At 43.3% G+C, this 14,320-nt stretch overlaps 2 protein-coding genes across 3 annotated transcripts in view; one reads left to right on the top strand and one right to left on the bottom strand.

Moving 5' to 3' along the window:
* Positions 1–14,320, bottom strand: part of Pde6d (phosphodiesterase 6D) — a 50,007-nt gene that overhangs the window by 11,476 nt on the left and 24,211 nt on the right. The gene's annotated exons all lie outside the window — the stretch shown is intronic.
* On the top strand, positions 1,173–1,749 carry LOC119820768 (ubiquitin-like protein 5). 2 transcript variants are annotated; one of them, XM_038339362.1, is made up of 2 exons: positions 1,173–1,413; positions 1,584–1,749. In XM_038339362.1, the coding sequence occupies exons 1-2, from the start codon at positions 1,256–1,258 to the stop codon at positions 1,642–1,644; spliced, it is 219 nt and encodes a 72-aa protein (XP_038195290.1). In that variant the 5' UTR covers positions 1,173–1,255; the 3' UTR covers positions 1,645–1,749. The 2 variants fall into 2 exon arrangements, with proteins under 2 accessions (XP_038195290.1, XP_038195289.1); XM_038339361.1 differs by having other exon boundaries at positions 1,173–1,395; positions 1,586–1,730.

Raw genomic sequence — 14,320 nt, 5'->3', positions numbered from 1 at the left:
GTGGTTGTGATCTTCCTGACGTGATGCTAGGAACTGAACTCAGGTCATCTGGAGGATGCAGCCTGTGCTCTTAATGGCTGAGTTAATTCTCCTACACCTGATTTTAATTAGGTATTTGTATATGTGCTTCTGTGTGGGTTTGTGTACACAAGTGCAGGTGTCCAGACAGGCCAGAAGGCACTGGCTCTCTTAAAACTGGAGTTACAGGTGGCTCACAACTGCCTGTACTCCAGTTCCAGGGAATCTGGCACTCTTTTCTGGCCTCCAGAGGCACTGCACACATATTGTACACATACATACATACATGCAGGCAAACACTCAAGCACATAAAAAAAGTTTCTTGGTTAACTCAACAATTTTTATTACTTTCATGTACCCTAATCTGAAAACTGCTAATGTCTAGATCAAGTGCTTCATTCCACAGGCATATAAACTTGTTAGACTGTGTCTACTATAAACAATATGAAACTAGAGAATCACAAAAGAGAGTTTTATCCAAAGTGGGTGGAGTGAAAGTAACTAAGGCTCCTCCAAGTTCTATGGCTTTAGGAATGAAAAGGAAGGCTGATCCTCTGGTGGGCTAGCTTCTCAGGGTCCTGGGTTCCTTGGGCTCATTCTCAGAATTGAGGGACACACACACACACACACACACACACACACACACACAGACAGGAACAGAATACCCAACAAGCAAACAAACTGATCCACAGGCTTATAATCTTAGTATGCAGGAGGCTAAAGCAGGATTGCGTATGAGAGAGGCTTTGTCTCAAACAAGCTAAAATAAACACCAACCAAATAAAAATTTCCCAAACAATGAGAACAGCTGACTTTCAAAAGTGAAAACAAATCTGATGCCTGATCATCTGGCTGGAAACCTTTTGCTCTGGGGCTGGAGAGATGCTGGGCAGTTAGGAGCACCTGCAGTTCTTCCACAGTTCTCAGGTTTAATTCCCAACACCCATATGGCAGTTCAAAACTGTCTCTAATTCCAGCTCCAGGGATCCAATGCCCTCTTCTGACTTCAGTGAGTTCTGCATTTAAGTGCTATGCAGACATACATGTGTACAAAACACCCATACATATAAAATTTTAAAATAAAAATAAAACATTTTTGCTTCAACAAAAGTTTGTTAAGCAGAATTTTCAGAGAAAAAATGTTCCAAGTTTCTAGCCTTAAATCGGGCCAGAGCTCGGCGTTTGAGCTAGGAGTTGTGTCGTCGATAAATTCGAGGGGTTTAGAGGTCCAGCCACAATGATTGAGGTGGTTTGCAACGACCGTCTAGGAAAGAAAGTTCGTGTCAAGTGCAACACCGATGACACCATCGGGCACTTGAAGAAACTGATAGCGGCCCAAACTGGCACCCGCTGGAATAAGATCGTTCTTAAAAAGTGGTACACGAGTGCCGGGCGGTGGTGGCGCACGCCTTTAATCCCAGCCCTCGGGAGGCAGAGGCAGGCGGATCTCTGTGAGTTCGAGGCCAGCCTGGTCTACAAGAGCTAGTTCCAGGACAGGCTCTAAAAAAGCTACAGAGAAACCCTGTTTCGAAAAACCAAAAAAAGAAAAAAGAAAAAAAAAAAAGTGGTACACGATTTTTAAGGACCATGTGTCTCTGGGAGATTATGAAATCCATGATGGGATGAACCTGGAGCTTTATTACCAATAGACGGGAATTCCTTCTCCTTGCCTACCCTGCCTTCCTCTCCCACCCTCATTTGACACTGGTATAGATGCCCATTTTTTAACAATTCACATGAATAAAAACTTCAGTGCTGCTTTGTTGCTGTCAAAAAAACAAACAAAACAAACAAAAAAAAGTCCCAAGTTTTAAGGCTCAAAGGTCAAGTCACTTCCAATTTAGAGAGAGGATTAGGGAGACAGGCTTTACAGGAGAGGGTGCTGGGCACTATTTATAAACACCATCCTCTGGGTCAGCCAGGTCACCTCTTTTAAAGGCTCCCTGGGGTTCCTAAGGAGGATGAGCAGAGGAACATTTCTCTGCTACTGGAAGCCTCCCCTTAGGGGAGAACATGTCTTGGTACTAGGACTCCCTTATTTAGAACCAGGCCAAATACAATGTTCTCACATGTAAAAGCACCAACAGCTTTAGAGTTAAGTTTCAGGGCTGGTGAAGGTGCTCTCCACCAGGCCTGAGCCCCTGAGTGCAATCACTGGGTACCCACACGGTGGAAGGAGAGAAGCCATGCCCATCACATGTAAGTTGTGGCATTCACATGCACACATATACATATACACATAAATAAAAACATAAAAAATTAATTTAAGTTTTAGAGTAAATGATAAATTTCAGAGTAAAATCAAAGCTTGCAAAGTATTGAGCGTCTGGAAAGATAAGAAAGCAAACAGCATCAAAGACTGGGAGGCTTTTAGCTTAAAGGGAAAGTTTTTTTTTTTGTGTGTGTGTGTGTTAAGGAATCTATGTGGGGGCTGGGCAGGTAGCTCTGTGGTTAGGTAAGAGAGCTTCCTGCTCTTGCTGGGGGCTCAGGCTCACAAACAAAGTCAGTTCCAGATGACCCAAGGCACTCTTCTGGCTCCATAGGCACTGGACACATGCAGTACACATACACACATGCGGGAACAACACTCATGCATAAAACAAAAAAGAATTTAGATGAGCTAGCACAGGAGTTGGAGCCAGAAGCGAAATGTGGAAGGCAGTGACAGAGGAAGGTGGCGGAGTGGAAGGTGAGAGCCTGGGGACTGGGAGAACCAGAGAAACCAGGCGGAGGACTGGAGGACCAGGGCCATTTCTTAGAGAGATGAGAATGAAGAAATGAGCTAAAATACCATGTAGCAACCACTTAGAGGCATTGGGGATAAACACATTGGTTCTAGGAGTCTTAGTTTTAAACGGAAATGGTCAATATCAATTTCTCAATATAAACAGATTGATTGTATATGGCAGAACCTCACTGGCCAGTTGAAGAAGGAAGAGTGAGAAATTAGGAAGAGGGAAGAGAGTAGAGAGAAAGTAGAGAATCAGAGAAGGAAAAGAGAAAAGAGGCACACTACACACAAGGGAGCAAGAACGATGTAATGGAAGGGGGAGCGGGGTGTGAGGGTTGGAAGATGCATGTAGATAGCCTGTCTATAACTCAGATGGAGAGACAGGGCCAGGACAGAAGACAAAAAAACGGAAGTCTTGGGAAGTCTGAGACGAGATTCTATATTTCTTGTTTATTTTTATGCTAGTTAAGTATTATATGATTGTCTTGGTAGATAAGATTCTTGGAATGGGCAGAGGAGGACTGTAAAACTCCCCAGAAAACCTTAACTGGCAGATATTCACAATTTCATGTAATTTATCAGTAAATTGTGCCACTTTTTATTTTATCCTTGCTAGGTACACCAGGCTGGCCTCAAACTTAACAATGATCCTCCTACCTGTCTCCAGGGTGCTGGGATTATAGGTATGGATAACACCCAGCTATAATTTCAATTGTAAGCAATCTCCTTAAAAGCATTTGAAATAGCCAGACGGTGGTGGTGCAAGCCTTCATCCCTAGCACTTGGGAGGCAGAGACAAGTGGATCTCTGTGAGTTTAAGGCCAGCCTGGCTTACAGAGTGAGTTCCCAGACAGTGAGAGCTTCACAGAGAAACCAAAACAAACAAGAAAAGTATTTGAAACAGTAGGGAGGAGATATGGCTCAGAGGGAACACTGGTTGTTCTTCCAGAACTGGGGTTCAATTCCAAGCACCCACTTGGTTGCCACATTTCTCTATAACTCCAGTTCCAGGGGATTGAATACCTTTTTCTGGCCTCTGTGGGCATCTGGCATGCAAAACAGTACACAGACATACATGTAGTCAAAACACCTATACATGTATAATTAAAAACAAAAAGAGGAACTATCTATATAAAGAGTCTCAGGCCTGTATTTGGGTTGGGAAGGGACAGATGGAGACCACAGGACACACTTCTGCAGTCACAGGGGAAAGCCAAGACTGAAATACAAGTGCACTAGAGCAGAACACCTGCCACACAGCAGCGATGGGATCTCCAACTCGGCCTAGTTTTGTGTACTTACCAAACACTGAATTTCAAACACACTATCTTAGTGCATTTTGTATTTAGTTGTAAATTAAGCAACAGATAAAACTAGGGTCTTAAGGTTGGGACGAGAGTACATGAAATGCTTAAAAAAGCATTTATATATTATAGAACATGATGCGAGTGTGAGATACTATAATTATTTAGAATTAAAAACTCCCCAAAGAAGTCACCAAGCATGACAGGCCTTGTCTTTAGTCCCAGCAGAAGTAGATGGATCTCTGTGAGTTAGGCTAGCCTGGTCTACATAACAAGTTCTAGGATAACCAGAGTTATGTAAGAGGAGACTCTCTCAAGTCTGTCTGTGTTATCAGCTCCAGGCGGTCTAACAGGCAGTGGGACTAGAGTGCGTGCGTGCGCACACACAAACTAAAAACAAGCAAACTCAACCAACCAACCAAACCCCAAGAGGGTAACATCAATTATCGTCAAATTCTCTAAATATCATACATTATCTTATTCTGTCTTCCTGGTTTTTAATTTATTGGGAGCAAAGGGAGTAGAGAATGACAGACACTTGCTCTGCAGTCCTGATTAGCACAGAATAAGGTAGGCCAGGCTAGCCTTGAACTTGTGACAACTGTCCTGACTCTGCCTCATGAGTGCTGAGGTAATAAGTCTGTACCAACATACCTGCTTTTTCTCTAGCTTTAATAAAAGTAACTGAAAAGTGATTTTAGTTTTTGGTTTTAAGCACTTAGTCCCTTGCAATTCCCAGAAAACCTACTGTGGTCCTCTATGTTGCTCATCTATCAGTTTTCATCCTGCCTCTCGTTCTCATCTACTGAAGAGTACAGATAAGAACTAATTCTACGCCAGGCAGTAGTGGTGCACGTCTTTAATTCCAGTACTAGGGAGGCAGAGGTGGGTGGATCTCTGTCACTTCAAGGCCAGTCTGATCTACAGAACTAGTTTCCAGGACAGGCTCCAAAGCTCCACAGAGAAACTCTATCCTGAAAAAACAAACAAACAAACAAACAAACAAAAACAAAAAACAAACAACAACAATAAAACAAAAAAAGAATCCCAGATGTTGGAATTATTTACACTGTTGGAGTTGGGTTTGCTTTGTTCAAATTGTGACTGTGCCCTGGTTCTTCTCTCTTGGAATAGGAAAGTATTTAACTTATTTTTGATTTTATAGGAGCCCACAGTTGAGAGATTTTGAACTTTTAGAGAGACTTTATCTTTAGAGAGATTTTTGAATATTTTAAAGAGACTTTGGACTTTTAAGTGTTTGAATTTTTAAAAAGCTGAAATGTTTTCTATTGTGATGTTGACATCAGTAGATCCTGGGGACAGGAAAAGGAAAGAGTGTGTCTTAATAAGTGGTGTGTTTATGTGCTAAGCTAGTTTTTATGTCAACTTGACTGAAGCTAGAGGTATCTGAGAGGAGGAACTTTAGTTGAGAAATGCCCCCATAAGATAGGCTGTAGGCAAGCTGGAGGCATGTTCTTTGTTTTTATGTGTACAAGTGTTTTGCCTGGATGTATGTATGTGTATTATATGTGTGTCTAGTACCACAGAGGTCAAAAGAAGGTATCAGATTTCCTGGACCAGATGGTTGTGAAGCACCGTATTTGTGCTGGGAATTGAACCAGGGCCCTCTGCAAAAGCAACAAGTGCTCTCAACCTTTGAACCACTGAGCCAATTCTAGTCCTGTAGGGCATTTTCTTAATTAGTGATTGATTTGGGAGGGGCCCTCCCACTGTGGGTGGGTACACTCTTGGGCAGGTGGTCCTGGGTTCTATAAGGAAGCAGGTTGGGCAAGCCATGAGGAGCAAGCCACTCCTTCCTGGCCTCTCTGCATTAGGTTCTGCCTCCAGGTCTGCTCAAGTTCCTGCCTGCCTTCCTTCAATGATGAACTGTGACCCAAAGTGTAGGTCAAATAAATCCTTTCCTCCCCAAATCCCCAAATGGCTTTTGGTCCTTTTTTTTTTCTTTCTTCAAGACAGGGTTCCTCTGTGTAGCCTTGGCTGTCCTGGAACTCTCTTTGTAGACTAGGTTGGTCTCAAATTTAGAGATCCACCTGCCACTGCCTCCCAATTGCACTGGGCTCCTCAGCCCAAATGACCTCCTCAAAGGTACGCACTTCTTTTGCGGGGGTGGTGTTTCAAGACAAGGTTTCTCTGTGCAGCACAGGCTGTCCTGGAACTCTCTCTGTAGACCAGATTGTCCTTGAACTCAGAGAACTGCCTGTCTCTGCCTCCCGAGTGCTGGGATTAAAGGTGTGTGCCACCACCACCTAGTCTTTTCATTCCACACTTATTTATTTTTCCTTATCTGATCTCTTCAACAAATAGCATTTTCCCTGTTTAAAGCAACAGAATCTAAATTTTATCATGGCTTACAGAGTGACTTTTATGATAAACATAATGCTACTCTCAGTACCTCCTCATGCAGCAAGGAAAAGCTATCTTTATCTCAAACTCCTTCCAGGATAACACCATCCTTATGACCAAAAGAACCCACAGTTCTATGGTAACTTAATGATGTGGCCTCTGTCAATTTGTCGCCATTATTTTCCTCTGCCCTGAGTCAGAGCCACAGGGGATGGCTACGGAGCTGGTTGCTTTTGATTGGTAACAACAGCAGAGGCTGTGGATTCCCTCCCCTGCTCGTCCCCTGGAAACAGCAAGGCAAATAGCAGAGTAACCCAAGCAATCCGATACGCCCTGAAACTGGTGGTTGCTACTTGGCAAACATGGAAGTATCATTAAGAGAAAGGGAAGAAGGAAACTCTGTAGATTTGACTTTGGCAGGGAAGTCTACAGAGTTCCTTTCACATTATCTTTGTTCAACTTCTATTTCCCTCTCTCCTCACTTAATACTCCTTCACTTAGAAGATCTTATGGAAGCCAGGTCTGAGTCTTCAAGTCTGTGACCTTCAGTCACCCAATGCACTTGTGGGACAATTAGAGGGCACATATTATCCTGGTAAAACAGTAGTTATTTATTTTTCCTTTAAGCTAGGCATGGTTGGAGCACGCTTTTAATTCCAGCACTTGGGAGGCAAAGGCAGGTTGATTTCTGAGTTTGAGGCCAGTTCGGTCTACAGATCAAATTTCAGGGCAGTCAGGGCTATACAGGGAAATCCTGTATGGGGGGGGGGAGTCTCCTCTCTCTCTCTCTCTCTCTCTCTCTCTCTCTCTCTCTCTCTCTCTCTCTCTCTCTCTCTCTCTCTCTCTCTTTCTCTCTCTCTCTGTGTGTGTGTGTTGCTGGATGTTGTAACATATAACCTTTAAGTCTCAGCTCTGGAGAGTATAAGGCAGAAGTAGGACATGTTCTAGACCAGCCTATGTTACATAAGGAGATTATGTCTCAAAATATACCAAAACCTGGCATCTGAGAGTACAGGAAGTTTACGGCAAGAGTAGTGATGATCATTTAGACTGTTGTCAAGGTGCCCAGTCTGCTAAATCAGAGTAAAATTATTTTGGTGCCTAACCTGCTCTTTGTAACTGTCTCTCTGACTGTGGCATGTCCTCCCTGTGGTTTTCCTTCCTAGACAGTATCCCAGGTCCTGATATTTCTTTTCTTTTTCTTTTTGGAGACAGGGTTTCTCTGTAGCTTTGGTGCCTGTCCAGGAACTCGCTATATAGACCAGGCTAGGTTTGAACTCACAGAGAGATCCACCTGTCTCTGCCTCCTCAGTGCTGGGATTAAAGGCATCACTCCTGGGTTTTTCCAAGAACTTCCTAACTGCCTTTGTTCCTTCACTCTTTCCCTCTATAATTCAACTCAGTGCCACCATAATATTTTTTTCTTTGAAACAGGGTTTCTTGGTGTTGCCCTGTCTGTCCTGGAACTCTCTCTGTAGACCAAGATGGCCTCGAACTCACAGAGATCTACCTGCCTTTGCTGGGATTAAAGGCATGATGAGCCAGCATCGCCCACTCAGAATAGCCTTCCTTAATTATCACCTGTCTAGTTGGGCGGTGGTAGCGCATGCCTTTAATCCCAGCATTTGGGAGGCAGAGGTGGTCTACGGAGCGAGTTTCAGAACTTTTGAAAAACAAAACAAAAGAAAAAACCCATCTGTCTAATGCCAGTTGCTGTTCAGAACCTTCCAGTGCGTCCCTGCCCTTCTCTAGATCAGGTCCAGATTCCACAGGTCAATGACCTTACCTCAGCTCAAAAACCATCTGCTCTAGCCAGAGGGCTAATCACTGACCAATCTCTCTCCATGTGAGCTCCCTAGTCCTTTTTATACTTTCCTAGTGGTGATTTCTCACTCTTTCTGTTCTCTTTTTCTATTCCATTCCAGCATCCTTTCACGTCCAGCTCTACTTCTTCTCTTCCATCAGATAGAGCAAAATGTGGAGTCTTAGCTTTGGGTACAATCATGGCTCTGTCATTTAAGAGACTTTTGTTTTTTTTTTAAATTAAAAGTATTACTGTGTGTGAGTTTATTGTATGTATCTGGGGACCAGAGGACAACTTCACAGAGTTCTCTCTGTCCACCTGTGTGAGGGTTATAGTGACAGAACTCTGGTTGTCAGACTTTTTTTTTTTTTTTCATTTTTAGAGACAGGGTTTCTCTGTAGCTTTTGGAGCCTGTCCTAGAACTCTCTGTAGAGCTGCAGACCAGGTTGGCCTCGAACTAACAGAGAGCCAGCTGTCTCTGCCTCCCAAGTGCTGGGATTAAAGGCGTGTGCCACCACTGCCCGGTTTGTTGTCTTTATGCACTGGGTATCTCGCCAGCTCCACGGTTTAACTTATTTAACTTTTTTTATAAAGATTTTATGTGCATGAGTGTTCTACATGCATGTGTCTTTGTACCACACATGTGCCTGGTGAGAAGAATGTATGGGATCTCCTGGAACTGGAGTTAGGGATGGTTGCTGAGCTACCCCGTGAGTGCTGAGACAAGAGCAACACATGCACCTAGCCACACTTAACCACTGAGCCAGCCCCTGACTTTTTGATACTTAGTTTTCCTAAACTCTAAAATGTAATAAATACTTACACGACTTCTGTAAAAATTAAACAAGATTCAATAAAAGCACCAGGTCGTGGTTGCGCATGTCTTTAATCCCAGCACTCGGGAGGTAGAGACAGGCAGATCTCTGTGAGTTTGAGGCCAGCCTGGTCTACGAGAGCTAGTTTCAGGATAGGCTCCAAAGCTACGGAGAAACCTTGTCTTGAAACAAACAAACAAACAAACAAAAACCCAAACAAACAAAAACAACAACAACAATGAAAAACCAAACTAATGAAAGTCTGGGGATGTAGCTAAGTGATAGAGAACTTGCTCAGTCTACGCAAGTTCCTGAGTCCCAGCCCCAGAACTGCACTATACAAACCAAAAACTGAGTAACTGGAGCACAGGAAGCACTCGCTCACACTGTACTGACACAAAGCCTGCCTGATTAGCTTGTACAGTTACTTTCCTCTAATACTTAAATCTTAACATCTATATTCTAGATCTTGTTTCATATGTTACCCTTTATCTCTTTAACAGATGCTGTCCCAAAACCTACATTAGATGAATTACAAAAATCTTTTAGGTTTTATTAGCTTTAGTTTTAATTTTTGAACAAGAAAATTAAGTTTTGGAGATATAAAAACTTTAGTTACCACTAAAAGTCTAGTGAGAGAAGATGAAGGTGATACTTTGGGTTGGTTTGTTTTTAAGGTTGAAAGTGTCTTAGGATTTCTATGAATTAGTATCAGGTAACCCTCATGGGCCAGTTCCCTTCCAAGATTTCCCCACGGAGAGCTGAGCACCGTCACCAGCTCTGGCTCCAACATTACTCCCCAGACAGCCAGAACCAGGTTTCCCTCCAGGGAGTGCCACTAGCCTCTGACTTTCAGAAAGACAGCATCCTGGAAGCCCTGCGTTTTGTTCTGAGAAAGATCAGTTCAGGGTCAGAAATGCCACTGGGCAACAAGGATGAAACCCAAGTTTCTATCAGCAAAGAGTCCTCTTTATCCTTTCAGTTTTTTGAGGCAAAAGGGGTAAGCTCTTGCTAGAGCCAAGCCTCCTGAGGACAGACGAGACCAGCGTTCCCCAAAGTAACATTTAAAAGAACAAACCTCCAGAATCGGGAGGCAAACCTTAAAGGGCACGGGAAGGGCAGTCTTCACTCTAGTCTTGATCTCAGCTGGTACAGATGTAACTACATGTACCTAATTTTTTTTTCTGAAATGGAAGGAACATGAAACTAAACTGTTAGATAATTTATCTATGTTCATAAACTGATTTCCAACCAGAAATCAATATACAGGACATATAGATCCTCTCTCTCTCTCTGTCTATATCTACCTACTTCTCTACCTTAGCCAGGTCTTACCATGTAACTCTGGCTGGGAACTCGTTATGTACAACAGCAGGCTGGCCTTGAATGTACAGAGATCTGCCTGCCTCTGCCTCTTCAGTGTTGGGATGATACACACACACCATCACACCCAATTTAGATGCTTGTAAATTTCCAAGCTTTGAGAAAAGTTTGGAAAACCATGGTTTCTGAGCTAAAGCAATTAAGAATTTAAAGTCTGAAGAACCAAGAGAAAACAGTCAACCAAGACAAAACCAACCACCATAAGACAAAACAGCAATACAAAAGTAAATTTCTCCTACTGAGGAAAACAGAATGTTTCAGTGTTATCAGACAACAGGTTCAAGTACTTGGGAATTAAATAAACCTGGCTTTGATGTCCTGTGTTTCTTTTCTTTCAGTTTATTTGAGACAAGGTCTTTCTACAAAGCCCTGACTGTCCTAGAACTCACAGAGATCCACCTGCCTCTGCCTCGGGAGTGGTAGGATTAAAGATGGGCCACCATCGCCCAGCAATACCTGTTTAAAAGAAAACCCAAACAACAAGCAGGGTGTGTGCTGTACATCTTTAATCCCAGCACTTGGGAGGCAGAGACAGACAGAACTCTGAGTTTGAGGCCAGCCTGGTCTACAGAGGAGTTCCAGGACAGCCATGGCTACACAGAGAAACCCTGTCCCAATAAACAGAATCTCAAAGTTTTAACAGAATTTTAAAGTTCATAAATTTCTTCCATTTTTTCTCTTGAACTTCTGAATACTTGCCTACTTTACAGTTGTTAAGCCCTTACTGTTATAAAATAATAATTGGTAAAAAAAAAGGTAGTATTACTCCTGATCTGAAACTGACCAAGCCACATCGTTAAAGGTTATGGGGCATTTCATTCACCTAGTATTCACTAAACAATGATGGATGTTGTGCTCAGGGTGAAGACAGACCATAATCATTAAGGAATGATCTGCTATGGAGTCCCCTTAAGGTAGAGAAGAAACCACCAGGGAAGAGAATAAGGACAAAGTGACGTGAGAAGCCTGCTCTATAAAAGAGGCTTCAACAAAGTACCATCTTTGGCTTGCTGTGAGGAGGCTTTGTGAGATAAGATAACCATCAGTGTCTAAAACACGCCTCTGAGACTCAGGCTCCTCTCACTAGCTCCTATCGCCTTTCAGGCCTGTGCCCTACCCAGCTGTCCCCTCTCTTCCCAATTTGCATACCCAGACAAGATAATCAAGCTGATAGGGCTACAGTTTCAGGTAAAGACAAACTCAGCCCAAACACTGTTTAAGCTCACACCTTGCCCATGTGTATGCAACAGGTACAGCTCCAGAAGTCTTTGCACTGAAATGTATAATCTCTCTTAAAGAAAAAAACCAGGCATGGCGGGTCATGTCTGTAATTCCAGCACTTGGGAGGCCGGGGCAAAAGGACTGTAGTGAATATTGTGGTTTTTTTTTTCCCCTCTCAAAACAGGGTTTCTCTGTGTAATGGCTCTGGCTGTCTCCTATAACTCGTCCTGTAGACTAGTCCACCTGCCTCTGCCTCCTGAGTGCTGGGATTAAAGGCGTGCACCACCACTGCCTGGGGAGGACTGTTGGAATTTAAGGCCAGTTTGGATAATGAGATCTGGGCCAGTCTGGGCTACACAGTGGGAACATGTTCAAACGCACTTTTACCCTTCCCCCAACCCCTGAATAAGTGAAGGTGGACCATACACTCAGGAGGCCAATGCAGGAGGATCATAAATGTTTTGCAGGGGAGTTGGTGAGACAGATCAGCGGGTGAAGATGACTGCTGCCTAAGTCTGATGACCTCAGTTTGATTCCAAGAACCCATGTGAAAAGACATGAGAACTGACTGTCGCAAGTGTGCTGTGGCATGTCCCTACAAGACATATAATGCACACTTAAGAACACACTAAAATGAATTTTCTAGAACTGTTCATTTCTATTTTTTAAAGATCTATTTATTCTGCATACAGTGTTCTACCTGCATATACGCCTGCACTCCAGAAAAGGGCACCAGATCTCATTCCCAACATGTGGTTGCTGGGAATTGAACTCAGAACCTCTCCAGCCTAGAACTATGCATTTCCGAGAAGTGTAGAACCAGGGCCTTAGATATACTCTACCACTGAGCTACATGCTCATCTCAGAATCACCTTATAAATAGATCACTGTTTCCTTTCTTTCTATTTTGGCTTTTCAATACAAGGTTTCTCTGCGTAGCCCCCAATGTCCTAGAACTTGATTTTTAGATCAGACTAGCCTCAAATTCAGAGATCTGCCTCCCTCTGCCTTCTGAGTGCTGGGATCAAAGGTGTGTGTCACCACACTTGGCAGTAAGTAGATCAATGTTTTTAAAGTTGACACTTATTTCCAAAGGGTGGCCAAAGAGGATATCCTTAATTCTTTTTTTTTCAGTGCCAGAGCCCTCTGCAAGCTGGGCAAGCACTCTATCACTGAACTGCTTTGATGTTTGAGGATAACCACACAGTTCAGCCAACCACAAACTGTCAAGGTTTTCAAGATGTTTAGCTTGGAATTTTCTAGCTTTCTATGTTAGAACTAAATTGTGAAATATTTCTGGTCTTGAACACAATTCCAACTAAACTAAGGACCTGGAAGGGAAAATTAGAAACATAATCCTCCCTAATGACACACAGGTGAAAATCTAAAGGTCACTAACAACACATGGGCTGGGGATATAGCTCATGGGTATAGCTGTACTTGTCTAGGGCATGTGAAGCACCAAGTTCAATCCCTAGTACTACAAACAGCAACAAAATGAAAGAAAACCTTCCAAACTAAACACCATTGTTGGACGAATAGCGAGTTTATAATCCCAGCAATTGAGGCCGAAATCTGGAGTACAAGAACGTCCCTGGCTACACAGCAAGTCTGAGGCCAGCCTGGGTCACGAGACTTGTTTAAAAATTTTGATGAATATCCATGGTTCAACCCTTGGCTGCTTGTTACAACCAGAACTTTCAAACTCCCACTCAAACCAAACAAATTACAATCTCTGGAGGCAGAACTCAGGCATCAGTGGTTTTCAAGATTTGCCGTGTAGAGGTTGGAGATTCAGCTCAGTGGCTGAGTACTTACTGTTCTTGCAGAGGACCTTGGTTGATGCCTCTATTGACCTCAACAGGTTCTTGCACTTACGTGGTGTATGTGTACACATCTTCAGGCACATACACATACAATAAAAAACAAGGATTAGCTGGGTGGTAGTGTACACATGCCTTTAACCCCAGCACTGGAGTCACAGGTAGGCAGATCCCTGAGTTCAAGGCCAGCCTGGTCTACAGAATGAGTTCAGTATAGCCAGGGCTACACAGAGAAACCCTATCTCAAAACCCAAAGCCATATCTCTATCTATAGATATAGATATGATTCCCCATGCGATTCCAATGGAAGCCAGGTGGGGAACTATTAGTTGACAGGATTTTTTCTCTCTCTGAGCAAAGGTGATTTCCAATAAGGCTGTACTGGGGACTGAGCTTAGGGTCTCCAGTATGCTTGGCAGGCATTCTACCATTACCCATTCTTTATCCTTAACCATACTTTATTTTGAGACAGGGATCTCCCTAAGTTGTTCAGGAAGGCTTGAACTTGTTATTCTCCGGCCTCAGCCTTCTCAGCAGCAGCAGGTGTGTTACTGGGCTCAGCTAGGGCTGGCTTTCTTAAATTCTCATGCTCATGCAAATCACCAGTTTCAGTGGGTCTGAATTAGGAACTGTGATCCTGTAGTTCTAACCAGCTCCCAAGTGAGGCTAAAGCTAATAGCTCAGAAGCTAAATTCTGAGTAGCTGTGTGATTCTGAAAGAAAAATTATCGTAAAGAACAGAAAGAAAGCCAGGTGGTGGTGGTGCACACCTTTAATCCCAGCACTCAGGAGGCAGAGACAGGTAGAACTGTGAGTTCAAGGCCAGCTTGGTCTTTAGAGTTCCAGAACAGGCTCCAA

This window comes from Arvicola amphibius, chromosome 8, assembly GCF_903992535.2.
Source record: "Arvicola amphibius chromosome 8, mArvAmp1.2, whole genome shotgun sequence".
NCBI classification, from domain to species: Eukaryota; Metazoa; Chordata; class Mammalia; order Rodentia; family Cricetidae; genus Arvicola; species Arvicola amphibius.
This window is presented reverse-complemented; position numbering and strand designations above follow the sequence as displayed.